The sequence below is a fragment of the Tripterygium wilfordii genome, chromosome 6 (genome assembly GCF_013401445.1).
Source record: "Tripterygium wilfordii isolate XIE 37 chromosome 6, ASM1340144v1, whole genome shotgun sequence".
NCBI lineage: Eukaryota > Viridiplantae > Streptophyta > Magnoliopsida > Celastrales > Celastraceae > Tripterygium > Tripterygium wilfordii.
This window is the reverse complement of record NC_052237.1, coordinates 2,010,125-2,022,225: the sequence shown is the minus strand read 5'-3', so window position 1 is coordinate 2,022,225 and position 12,101 is coordinate 2,010,125. Positions and strand designations below refer to the sequence as shown.

General features: G+C 37.9%; 3 protein-coding genes across 6 annotated transcripts; 2 read left to right on the top strand and 1 right to left on the bottom strand.

Annotated features, from left to right (window-relative positions):
• The first annotated feature begins 158 nt into the window (after window positions 1-158).
• LOC120000208 (glucose-6-phosphate 1-dehydrogenase 1, chloroplastic-like) lies at window positions 159-4,001 on the top strand. Of its 2 annotated transcripts, none has more exons than XM_038848160.1 (10): window positions 159-515; window positions 711-904; window positions 1,049-1,143; window positions 1,227-1,341; window positions 2,060-2,265; window positions 2,353-2,502; window positions 2,594-2,714; window positions 2,881-3,110; window positions 3,231-3,431; window positions 3,530-4,001. In XM_038848160.1, exons 1-10 carry the CDS (start codon window positions 290-292, stop codon window positions 3,774-3,776), a joined length of 1,785 nt encoding a protein of 594 aa, XP_038704088.1. In that variant the 5' UTR covers window positions 159-289; the 3' UTR covers window positions 3,777-4,001. The 2 variants fall into 2 exon arrangements, with proteins under 2 accessions (XP_038704088.1, XP_038704089.1); XM_038848161.1 differs by having other exon boundaries at window positions 162-515; window positions 720-904.
• On the bottom strand, window positions 3,961-8,736 carry LOC120000210 (transcriptional adapter ADA2). 2 transcript variants are annotated; one of them, XM_038848162.1, is made up of 13 exons: window positions 8,581-8,736; window positions 7,604-7,662; window positions 6,850-7,028; window positions 6,383-6,448; window positions 6,174-6,299; window positions 5,923-6,013; window positions 5,694-5,754; window positions 5,544-5,602; window positions 5,337-5,396; window positions 5,002-5,224; window positions 4,706-4,916; window positions 4,361-4,633; window positions 3,961-4,250 (listed from the first exon to the last, which is right to left on the bottom strand). In XM_038848162.1, the coding sequence occupies exons 1-13, from the start codon at window positions 8,631-8,633 to the stop codon at window positions 4,059-4,061; spliced, it is 1,653 nt and encodes a 550-aa protein (XP_038704090.1). In that variant the 5' UTR covers window positions 8,634-8,736; the 3' UTR covers window positions 3,961-4,058. The 2 variants fall into 2 exon arrangements, with proteins under 2 accessions (XP_038704090.1, XP_038704091.1); XM_038848163.1 differs by lacking the exon at window positions 7,604-7,662 and having other exon boundaries at window positions 8,581-8,713.
• Window positions 8,737-8,986: 250 nt separating this feature from the next.
• LOC119999911 (exosome complex component RRP42) lies at window positions 8,987-12,088 on the top strand. Of its 2 annotated transcripts, none has more exons than XM_038847723.1 (8): window positions 8,987-9,159; window positions 9,844-9,995; window positions 10,146-10,202; window positions 10,360-10,452; window positions 10,725-10,803; window positions 10,955-11,079; window positions 11,436-11,579; window positions 11,667-12,088. In XM_038847723.1, exons 2-8 carry the CDS (start codon window positions 9,870-9,872, stop codon window positions 11,904-11,906), a joined length of 864 nt encoding a protein of 287 aa, XP_038703651.1. In that variant the 5' UTR covers window positions 8,987-9,159; window positions 9,844-9,869; the 3' UTR covers window positions 11,907-12,088. The 2 variants fall into 2 exon arrangements, with proteins under 2 accessions (XP_038703651.1, XP_038703650.1); XM_038847722.1 differs by having other exon boundaries at window positions 8,988-9,159; window positions 9,868-9,995.
• Window positions 12,089-12,101: the final 13 nt, after the last annotated feature.

The following is a 12,101-nucleotide window of genomic DNA, read 5'->3' as shown; positions in this document are numbered from 1 at the left end:
AGTCCTGAAATCACCTAATCATATTATTGTCTTAGCCCAATTTAATATATAATGATGAAATAATTTAAAATAAATCATTATGATTTATGGGAAAAATTCTTGGCCTCATGTAGGGGATTTGATTTCTTGTGATATTTTGAAAAAGGTTGTTACAGTGCCCTTTCAAGGACCTGGGGAGGGAAGGCCAATTATCAGTCTGAATGGGCAAATGCAAAATCTTGCACTGAATGATGCAATGTCTATGATCACCTAATCCCAAATTCATGCCGCCTTCTTGACCCAGACTGCGATGGCCACACTTATGAATCCCTGTCCTTCTTCTTCAACAAAAATCTTGCCTACCTCGTCCTTCACGCATGGGACACAACTGTTTAGCAGGTTTGTCATTGTACCTACAAAAACAGTCTCTGGGTCCAAATGGATTTCTAATATTCAGCTTGGAATCCATGCAAGAAAGCATACCCACTTCAAATCCTCCAATGGGTATCCACTGAATGCTGTTTCTTTGCAGGACGGTCAGTTCTTGATTCTTAAATTCCTAGCCATAGCTATAGATCTTATTTATCTGTTTGAATATTGAGTTTTCTTGTCATGATTGCCCAAATATTTGCTGCGAAGACGCCTTGACTTTAGAATCTGTTAGTTGAAGAATTTTCTTGTATTTTTTTTTTACCCTTGTTAGTGGATTTTCATATGAAATTTCGGTTCAGGTGTAGCAGGAAATTCTGTAGCCAAAGAACGTATTGATCCTCCGGGGAAAGAGAAACCATCCTTCCCCATATCGGAAGAGGAAAATGTAGACTCTACACTAAGCGTTACTGTTGTGGGAGCTTCAGGGGACCTTGCAAAGAAGAAAATTTTTCCAGCTCTATTTGCTCTTTTCTATGACGATTGGCTGCCTGAGGTTCTAATTTTCATTGGTTAATTATATTTCATTATTCTAATGACACCATTACATGTGCAAGTTTAGTATTTAACTTTCAAATGGCTTCACAACCACTGACTTGTTCCAATTTGTTTTTTTCTTTTATCTAATGACTCTACTCAGAACTTCACTATATTCGGTTATTCTCGAACTAAAATGACTGACGAGGAGCTCAGGAACATGATCAGCATGACTCTAACTTGCAGAATTGACAAGAGGTTTTCTATGTTGCTTAGCTTAATTTGTATCTAGCATACATGATTTTCGTTAGATTGATGTTGGTTCTGACGTTAACTTCTAGGGAAGATTGTCAAGACAAAATGGATCAATTTTTGAGAAGATGCTTCTACCATTCAGGTCTTTACAACTCGGAGGAACATTTTGCAGAATTGGACAGCAAGCTGAAAGAGAAAGAGGTAATGTGTTTATATGTTCTTCCTGAAAATAAAAGAATGTGTTTGATTCTGTTCTTCATTTATTGGAATTTTGGTTTTACTTGTTTATGCCTTTATGACTCTCTCATATCTCTTGGGCTAGGTATAGAAGTAGCATTGCCCTTGAATTGGTTTTAGCAAACAATGTGTATAGTGAACTTAACCTCATCCATTTAATTGTTTTAAGCCAGTTTTTCTTCTCCGCCAAAGGCTTGTAAACAGAATCTTGTATGAGAAAAGGTTATGCGCAAGTCTTTTTTTGTGTTTTGTTCATATCACTTTTGCTGTTTTCCTATTTCTCTGCAACAGAATGACACTTGTGGTGGTAGATCATGTTGTCTTTTATTTATTTCACTTGTTGCATTGTTACAGTGGTAGCTCTAGGCTGTAGCAAGGGAGAGTCACTTTCGTGTTCAATGCCTATAATCAATATCTTTAATCCTATAAAGAACCAGTTTTACTAAGATTGAAATTCATTCTGTCTTTTCGACAGCCTTCACTCTCAATATCCTTCAGATAATCTGAGGACATTGGAAGAATTTCGTTTAACTTCAAGAACACTTTAGCAGAAGCCCCTAGAATGGGTTTAATCTAAAGTGACTTTTTTTGTCTAATGGGAAGTCCTGAACAATTATACAGTTGGTGGATTTATGTTGCTTGTACTGTAGCATATATAACAAAATCAGATTTTCTTTTTCAGGCTGGAAAAGTGTCGAATAGACTGTTTTACTTATCAATTCCTCCAAACATATTTGTCGATGTGGTGAGGTGTGCTAGTCTTAGGGCTTCTTCTGCAAATGGGTGGACTAGGGTGATTGTTGAAAAGCCATTTGGCCGTGACTCAGACTCCTCTGGTGAGCTAACAAGATGTTTGAAGCAGTACTTAACTGAAGATCAGATATTCAGGTTCAGCTTGATCCGTTGTTATTTAGTAAGATGTATTGCTATTAGTCTATTACCATAGGGAACTTTGATTATTTTCTCAATGATTAGGATTGACCATTACTTGGGCAAGGAGCTGGTTGAGAATTTATCGGTGCTCCGTTTCTCAAATCTTGTTTTTGAGCCCCTGTGGTCGAGGAACTACATCCGCAACGTGCAATTGATATTTTCTGAAGATTTTGGTACAGAGGGACGTGGAGGGTGAGCTATATTTATTACCTGACTGTATCATTAAAGAAAGTTGGTCCTTTGAGGGATAAAATACTTGATATCTTTTTCTTCTGGTGAACAGTTATTTTGATAACTATGGAATCATAAGAGATATAATGCAAAATCATTTGCTGCAAATACTAGCCCTGTTTGCAATGGAAACTCCTGTCAGCTTGGATGCCGAGGACATTAGGAATGAAAAGGTATTGACATCGTAAATGATTTTTGCTATCTAAATTGTGATTTCATTTGGCGGCTTTTCATGATATGAAAGTTAACATGAACAAATAAAAGAATTACGCAAACTACTTTCTTGAAATCATCGTGAATAGGTGTTTTGTAATGACTGAGTGAGCTGGCCTTTGTCAGGTGAAGGTTCTGAGGTCCATGAAGCCACTGCAGCTTGAAGATGTAGTAATCGGACAATATAAAGGCCACAGCAAGGGTGGTAAATCAATTCCTGGCTACACAGATGATCCAACTGTGCCAAAAAACAGCCTGACACCAACTTTTGCTGCGGCTGCTCTTTTCATAAACAATGCCAGATGGGATGGGGTTCCTTTCTTGATGAAGGCCGGGAAAGCTCTTCATACTAGGGGGTTAGTGTATTGTTTCTGATTTTTGTTTGCGATGATTGTGTTTCTTCCATTTCCTTTATCTCCCTGTAGAATGTGGAAAGGTGAGTGATTGTGACCTGAAGATGTATGCTGGATATTCAGAGCAGAGATCAGGGTCCAGTTCAGGCATGTTCCAGGCAACTTGTACAAGCGTAGCTTTGGATCTGACTTAGATAAGGCGACAAATGAGCTTGTCATTCGGGTGCAGCCTGATGAAGCTATATATCTCAAGATCAACAACAAAGTCCCTGGGCTTGGAATGAGATTAGACCGCAGTGAGCTTAATTTGCTTTATCGCGCCAGGTAATAGAAATGCTTGGGTAGTTATTACTTCAGCTAACATTTATTTTAGAAACGCATAATCTTTAAAAATGTTTCAAGACTTGGGTCCCAATGTGAAGGTATCCGAGAGAAATACCAGATGCATATGAAAGGCTCCTTTTAGATGCAATAGAAGGGGAACGGAGGCTATTTATCAGAAGCGATGAACTCGATGCTGCTTGGTCACTATTCACACCATTGTTAAAGGAGCTTGAAGAAAATAAGATTGCCCCAGAGCTCTACCCCTACAGTAGCAGAGGCCCAGTTGGAGCACATTATCTTGCTGCAAAGCACAATGTTCGATGGGGCGATCTCAGTAGTGAGTAGCAAGGACAAAGAGGTTGAAGCGATGATGCATGATACTTCTTCCATTGTCACACGAGAGAAATGGATATTTTCACTTTCATGGTATAACATTATTTGTACATTATTATCTGTTAGTTTGGTGTGTAAGTGCAGTGTGAACTGTGGATAGTTATACGAACAACTATAACACCGAGAAACAACGTAATTTTTGGTTTTAAAATGATGATATGTAACCATTTTGTACTACTGACATTGTACATAAATCATACAAGAAGATGAGCTGAGCCAGAAAAACATGTTCAATCATGCCTTTGCAACTCCTTTTTGAACCAGCATATCAAAAAGTCTGTCCACTTTGCTTGGTTCAACCTTGAACAAGCTGTGCGCTTCAGATTTTTTTGTAATATTGCCCTTCATAATCTCTGCTGATAAGGCCTGAAGCATGTTGAGATAATGTGATGGTAGTATTCTGATCTCACTGCAGAGCCGTTGCTCCTGAATGTCGCATCAGAAGAGAAACAAATCAGACCATGCATTCATTTTGGACAGAAAATCATTGAAAACCTGATTAAAGTGAGCATCTATAAACAAAACGGTGTTCTTACAGTTTCAGAAAGTAAATTGGCTCCTGGAAATCCGGTAATGTCCCAATCGTCATCTAAAGGGTCTGAAATAGATTGTTTTGCAATAGTGGAAGAAGAATCATTGCCACCAATATGTAAATCTGTGAGCTCTTTAGCGATTCCTTGAGAGCTTTCTCCCTGCATCTGACTAATTTCCTTCATTTGCTGGAGATTTACTTCCATTTCCTGTTGTTGTTTCTGCTCCAAAAATTTATTTACCTCGGCCATTGTTTGACAGCCAGCTGCTCGAGCTTCCTGCACATGTAGATAACTTGAATACTTTGCTGCACATAATCAATGGAGAGAGGAGTGGAACACACATCAAACCTGAAGATCTCGTATTCTTTTGGCAATTCGATGTTCCTCAATAATACTCTTTACAAATTCCTCATGCTCATGTTTTGGGTGAAACCTCATAAAAACCTTGAATCGCTGATATATTTCCTTTTCTTCAGATGAGAGGTTGTTCTCAAATTGATCAGGATATAGTAAATTTCTTTCCAATATGAAATCTTTCCTACGTTTCCTCTCATCAAGCCTGAGAATGCAAAACAAAAAAACAATATGAAAGATGAGGTCCAATTAATGTGTTGTTTTGTGCCTAAGCATGCATGAGAGGAAACCTTTTTGAGTAAATATGAAGCACTCTCAATTTCACTTCGTTCTCGGCGTCAGGGTCAGTCTCCTTAAATTCCATATCTGCGAGTAACTGCTCTGCATCATTATCATATTCAATCTCAAATTCCTGCCTCTTGAAGTTGTAGCCACTGAACTCTGCCACCGATGGTCCTTCGTCCCCCAGCAGCCTAGGTTTTTTCTCTCCAATCCTCCTATCCGACTGAATTTCTGCATCCGATTGTAGATAAAAATTAAAGAAAACTTCGAGAAAATCTCAATGACTTGCACAATGCTAAGAAGCAGAATGATCAGAATATGCAATTTGATGCACAAAACAAACCTTCCACTTTAATGTTTTTCTTAACTGGCAGAATGTTGTAGGCAGCCTTCTTTACTGAACCTGAATTGGTATTGGCAAAGTTAGAAACCATATAATTCCACAGCTCTTATGTCAAAATGCATGCTCTTGTGAACCATATGGTTCACATACATCTAAATTTTTTATACTGATAAAGAGAAATCCAATAACACGTGTAAATGTTAATACCTGCATCTTGACTCGAAGAAGACTGGCAAACGGGATCTTCTTTAATTGGCACTTCAAATCTGATCCCGGACATTCAGTATGATTAATATTGAAGTTCAACCTTTTTACTGAAATAAAAAAAATGTAGGAAATTTGTGGCAATATCCATACTGGACTGTTGTAGAGAAAAGTCTCCCTTCTTTTAGATCAAGTTCCCCAAGCATAGGAATTTCTGCACAAATAAACATAAATTCACTTCTATCAAGGAATAAACAGCAATAAGAATAATATGATTCCTCATGTCAATGAAGACAAAACAAGCCTAAAGTGTGGACATCCAAATCTTATCACACAAGATCAAAAGTTAGGGTGCACCATTTGAATTTAACTAAAAGGTAACCTTTCTTGACTTCAGTGTTCTTGGCATCATCGTTCCTTTGGGTCATTGCAAGGAGCTCTTCTCTGCTTTTTCCCATCACATGGGTCATATCCTGCATAAGTTAACAATGAAAAATAATATGTTTGATATGTGAAAAAAAGATGCATGACATGAGTGATGAGACATGTTATACATCCATAACCCATGAAAAATACGTCTGATATGTCAATTACTGGAAGTGGTATGGTTCGAACTTTTAATATCAAACTTACAGGGACTGGAAAACATGGGGAGTTCATATAAACAGCATTATAGTGACCAATGCATTGTGATCTGGTCCTGGTTCCAACATGTTCTGCAACTTCAGTCCAGTTTCCAAATCCATACATTTCAATGCCCTGAAAATAATCCAAGTGCCATTATTTGCTACAATAACCACCCTTACCCAGGAAATTTGTGATTGATTAAGAGACAAAATTACCTCTAGAAGCAACATCTCTTCATCTGCATTCCAATCTGGGCAGATAAGTGGGAAAGATAGATTGTCCTGTTTGAGTTAAGGGAACAAACATGAACAATAAAGATGGGAAACTATAAGCCTCTGTCAGCAAACAATCAAACATGTTTTAACTGAAGTTAATACCTTTATGCAATATATGTTACCTAAGCTCAGGTAAATATTATATTTATGCTCATTTGAACTGTAGGAAGAGACGGGGCCTGAAATTTTGTGGGTCCAACCAGCAAATATATTTCAACAACAAAAATGCGAGAAAAAAAACCCTTGTCTTTGGATGTCCATGGCATCAATACCAAAAGATTTTGAGATATGCTTCCACAAATGACAATGATATGCTCAGTTGAATGCAACAATCAAAAGTCAAAGGCTCACCCCTTAACTGGCACCACAGAAGGCAAAAACAGGTACCGGTAGGCAGGATAACTCACCATAACCCTGTAGGGATGATTACTTTTGTGAGGAGTAACTTCTGCTCCAACAGAAAAACACTCAATGCAAAGATCAAAATCAGGACACATGGCACATTTGATGCGAATCAGTCCAGAGAGGTCTTTGTTGCAATAATTACAGTGGTATAACGGCTTTCCTGCGCACACTTCCTGCAATACTGCATTGTAAAAGATAAGAGTTAGGCAGTTAGCAGAAAAGACTAAACCAGCAACGTGATTAAACCAAAGCAAACACAAAAATCTGTGAGTTCGAATGGGAAAAGAGACAAAAACCGTAAAGGAATACTTTTGGTCCAAATGTTCAAATATCCTCAATTTCTCATTATCCCGCAAAAAAAAAGACACGCATGGTCGTGCACTTATCTAAAGTGAATTACATTCCTGGAAGAAGTTTAGGGTAACTAGGTCTGGGTCTGGCTTTCTAAATCATGTGTTAAAAAATTTATCCTTCAAATATCATACATTTACCTCGGGTATAAAAGAAAGGACAGGATGGCTCATCCCAATCCCATTCGGGAGATGGAAAACTCAAGGTATACAATCATACGTGCATGCAGGTTGTTCAAACAATAATAGCCAAGGAACAGGAACATCAATTAGACAGTAGAATAAATTTTTTTATTCCATGGGACCCTAGTGATACATATTGCTCCTGACAACAACATATCTGGAAGGTAAATTTTAATCCCCTTCAACTTCTCTTTTTATGGCTCATAATTAGATATGAACATACCTGTAGATGTAGTCGGGATATTCTCTACACTGGAAACAGTCTTTCTCTTCTTAGATCGACTGAACATGACATCAAAAATTCCAATTGAGCACACAACAATGATAAGGAAACACAGTAAACATAATTTCTGGGAAGTTTAGAGCAAACACAAGTTCAATTTCATAAACTGGTCTTGCCATCAAATTAACTCTATGACAGTAGTTAATACCGTATCTAGTTAAAAATATATCACTAAGAAATTGACGATACATTGACTCGCATAGCAATAAAGCAGAAACAATCACATCAACACTATAGCCATAAACCACAGATAAGATAGAACTCATAGAAGCAAATTTTATGGCAACATAATAATAGCAGTGCCTATCAACAAACGGGAAAAAACAACCATACAATTATTAGTTTCAAATGTTGGCTGGAGAAACTATATAGGGATTTACATGCATATCGAAGGAATCACAAAAGATCATTGAAAACCATCAGTTTTCATTATTTCTAGACCTTGCTCAATTTCACATTCCAGGAAAATAATCAATCATGTCATACAGGAAAACATGAAAATTTAAACCACAACTTAGTCATCATGAATCCAAATAATTTCAATGATTTCATTCCCTTTACGAGAATCACCAAAAACGACCTTCACTTTGCAATAGAACATATGGGCATTGGCATATTCTAGCGCAGACAATCATTCAGGAAACATTACACCAAATATCTGGCTTGAAGTTGAAATAAATTAAACAAAAACCTACGATTATTGCGACTGAACTTCGATGAAGGAAAATTATAGCGAGTCCCCGTTCGAGGCAAACAGAATTATTGGGCGAAACACGAAGATGATTATCAAAGCTTCAAACGTATCCAAACATACTCAAGTTGATTTCTCAGCAACCAAACATAGCTTAATAATCCTATACACAAATTAGAATAAAGAATTTAAGTTTAAAATCAAGAGAAAAGGAAGTCATTCAGACCTATGGTTGGGATCTTCATCAGCAGAACGGGACACTGCCCGTGAACGCCCCATTGATCTCGCAGTTCACCTAATTGACTGCAGAGAGAAGCAACAGCAGCAAGCAGCTGAGAAGAAAACCGGAGAGAATGCGAACGTTATTTTACAGAGTATAGCAGAGTCTCGGTGCGGCGACGAATGTGGTTTTGCTGCCCTAAGAACGTTTTCTCATAGGCTTATCTGATCAAAATAAGAAGTTATTCGTGATTTCCAATCGAGCCGTTGATCTTAGGGTCAAGTATTGTGATCACACGGTCCTTTAGGATTCCACTATGAACCGTTCGATAAAATAAAACACACGTGGGGCTCATCTAATAAAGAAACTTTTATCCCGCGACTAGTCTTGAGAAATTTTGACCTGTGTCTTCGCATACGGCTTCCCTGGCCGCCATAAATCCTTGCTACTCTCGCTCTCTGCGTGTAAAAGCAAAAGTGAAGAAGAAGTAGGAGCGACTGATGTGCTCAGTGGCTGCTTGAAGCGAACAGAAACCCTAAGTATTTTCGCCAGTCAAAAGAACAAGAGAACTCCTATTAAGCGAAGGTATGTATTCTTGTTAAAACATCTTTTAGCGATTCTCCGATTAATCATCGATTCTCTGCATTGTCTCTTGGTCCGGTTCTAGTATTTTTTTGCCAAGATGCAACCGACAACCCTTACTCTATCGTAGGATTTGCATTAAGAAGGCATAGCCATGGATTCTCAGGTGGGGGCAGACCTGAGTTTTGATATTGGTTTAGATATATCTACTACTTCCTCAAATGCATAATTTATTATTGTTATTTGAAATTAACAAAAAAATTGTCTTTCTATTAAGATATGCATTAATCATTATTGTGGTATGTCATCAAGGATCAATTCTAGGGTCCACTATTGGACATTGCCCTTGAACTGAATTCCAATCCTTGTTGTACTAACCCACCATTGATAGTGTAGCAGTTAGGTTGTTCTTACTTCTTTCTATGATTACAATCTCAATACTGTAATAGATATAATAAAATTGACCTCGGAAATAATTCAAGGCAAAATTCCTGTCTAGACATTCTGAGGCGCTGGTGACTTTGAAAGCATCGTTTCTATTTTAGCCTTGTCCTTATGGAGCTCCTTCTAGGTCAATCTATCTAATCATTGTGGAACTGTGGAGGTTCTCTTTTACATGTACACCTCTGTTCTGTGCTGTCATTTTTACTTGATCCTGATATTTATTGCACCCTGTATACTTGTCAGTTGATTATTTTCTTACATTACCAGAAATGGTGGGCCTCTCTGTTGGAGAAAAGCGTTTTATACAGGGTGGCATTGCTCAAGACCTTCGGTCTGATGGTCGGAAAAGGTTAACCTATCGGCCCATTTATGTTGAAACCGGAGTTATTCCTCAGGTAGTTAATTCTTTGAAATATGTCTACCAATATATGATGTCCTCTTCTCGTACATTGGTTGTGGCATCGCTTTGTGGTTAGATGGATCAGTGATATAGTTTTGGGAGAGATAAAATTTTGAACTTATAGTTTTCTTCCGTTTGATAACAGGCAAATGGCTCTGCAAGAGTGAAAATGGGTGCAACAGATGTTATTGCCTGTGTGAAGGTATTGTGCGGACTCAACACTGAATACTACTTCTTCTTTGATTTGATTTCAAGAACACTTTTCCATTCCTGTTGATTGATGACATGAACTCCTTCTCTTATTCAGTTAAGCCTTGTCGTAAACTTTTGTGACATATGGTCAATTTTATTAATATCAGGCCGAGCTGGGAAGGCCAAGTCCATTGCAACCTGATAAAGGGAAGGTTGCTATATTTGTTGATTGCAGCCCAACTGCGGAGCCTACATTTGAGGTTGTATCTGCTATCTTATTGTGATTAATATTACCCGATATTGCTTCCTCTAGAAGATCTACTAAAATAAAGATCATTAGGCCTTAGTTCTTTAAATAATACAAAGGTCCTGTTGAGAACATTCGGTACTAATGAAAAAGTTGTTATCCATCATTTTGCTTCTATTTGTTATGTTTAGACTTACCAACTAAGTCAGGTTGTCCCATTATTCTAGCTTCATGGCACTAAATCATTATGTTAATTTTCATGTTGTATTGTAATCTCTTATACAGGGTAGAGGAGCTGAGGAGCTTTCCGCAGAACTCTCAGTTGCTCTTCAACGTTGTCTCTTAGGTGGTAGAAGTGGAGCAGGTTTGTAATTTTACGGGATATAAAAATTTGTTGACTCTTACATATGCTGTACTGATTGCCATCTTCACTTTCTCTCTTGTGGCATACTAATGTTTTTTCTTGTTCTTCTCTTTCGTTTAAGTTGGTAATTGAATTTCTAAATTTTTTGTAGGGGCTGGAATTGATCTTTCGTCTTTAGTTATCACGGAAGGAAAAGTTTGCTGGGATCTGTATATTGATGGTCTTGTTGTCAGTTCAGATGGAAACCTTTTAGATGCTCTTGGAGCTGCTATTATGGTACTTCCGCGGCAATGAATTTTTGTGTTCAATTTTATATCTCTCTGTCTCTTCAAATGAAACTGAAAATAGAGAATTCTGCTTGCTATTTTGAGAAATTGGTAACTGAATGAGCTTAACCTTACCTACCTCAAAGTTTGATGTGCTGTGAAATCATTTTTTTTTTTTTTTTTTTTGCATCTTGTTTCTGTCCTCTTCAGATGGATGCTCATACCCTGGAGAGGTAGAAGCAAAAAATATTGTGCACTGCATTCCCCTAACTTGATCAATGTTCATTGCTTTTGGACAATTGGTTGCTGTATGCACATTTGATAATTTGATTGATAGCATTCAACTACCTGCTGTATTTCCTAAAGGCTGCTTTGAGCAATACGGGGATCCCAAGAGTCCTTGTAGCAGCCAGTGCATCGCCTGATGAGGAACCCGAGGTTGACATCAGTGATGAAGAATATCTTCAGTTTGACACGAGTGGGGTTCCGGTTATAGTTACATTAACAAAGGTAATGCAATGTACTGTTTGTTTTTATACTTCAGCAAAATGCTGATCGGTACTTGAATATTAATATTCAGCCCTTTTTCTTTTATAGGTGGGCAGACACTATATTGTAGACGCGACTTCAGAAGAGGAATCCCAAATGAGCTCTGCTGTTTCTATCTCGATCAATAGGCAAGGCCATATATGCGGGTTGACCAAACGAGGAGGGGCAGGCCTAGATCCAAGCATCATTGTAGACATGATATCTGTGGCAAAACATGTAAGTGAGCAGCTGATGAATAAATTGGACTCTGAAATATCTGCTGCTGAAGCTGATGAGGATGAGTTGTAAGCATGGATATTACTCTTTCTTTACAGAGTTTGAATTGAAAACTACATTTGACAGAGAAAGAAGTTGGCTCTGCTGTTTGTGTGCTGATGCCTGAAGGATATGCAAGGACTTAAGACTTGACACTCTGTTGTAAACCTATTACCAGTTTAATTTGACCATTTTGGCTTATTGTTAAAGCTCAACCGTAACGCAGCA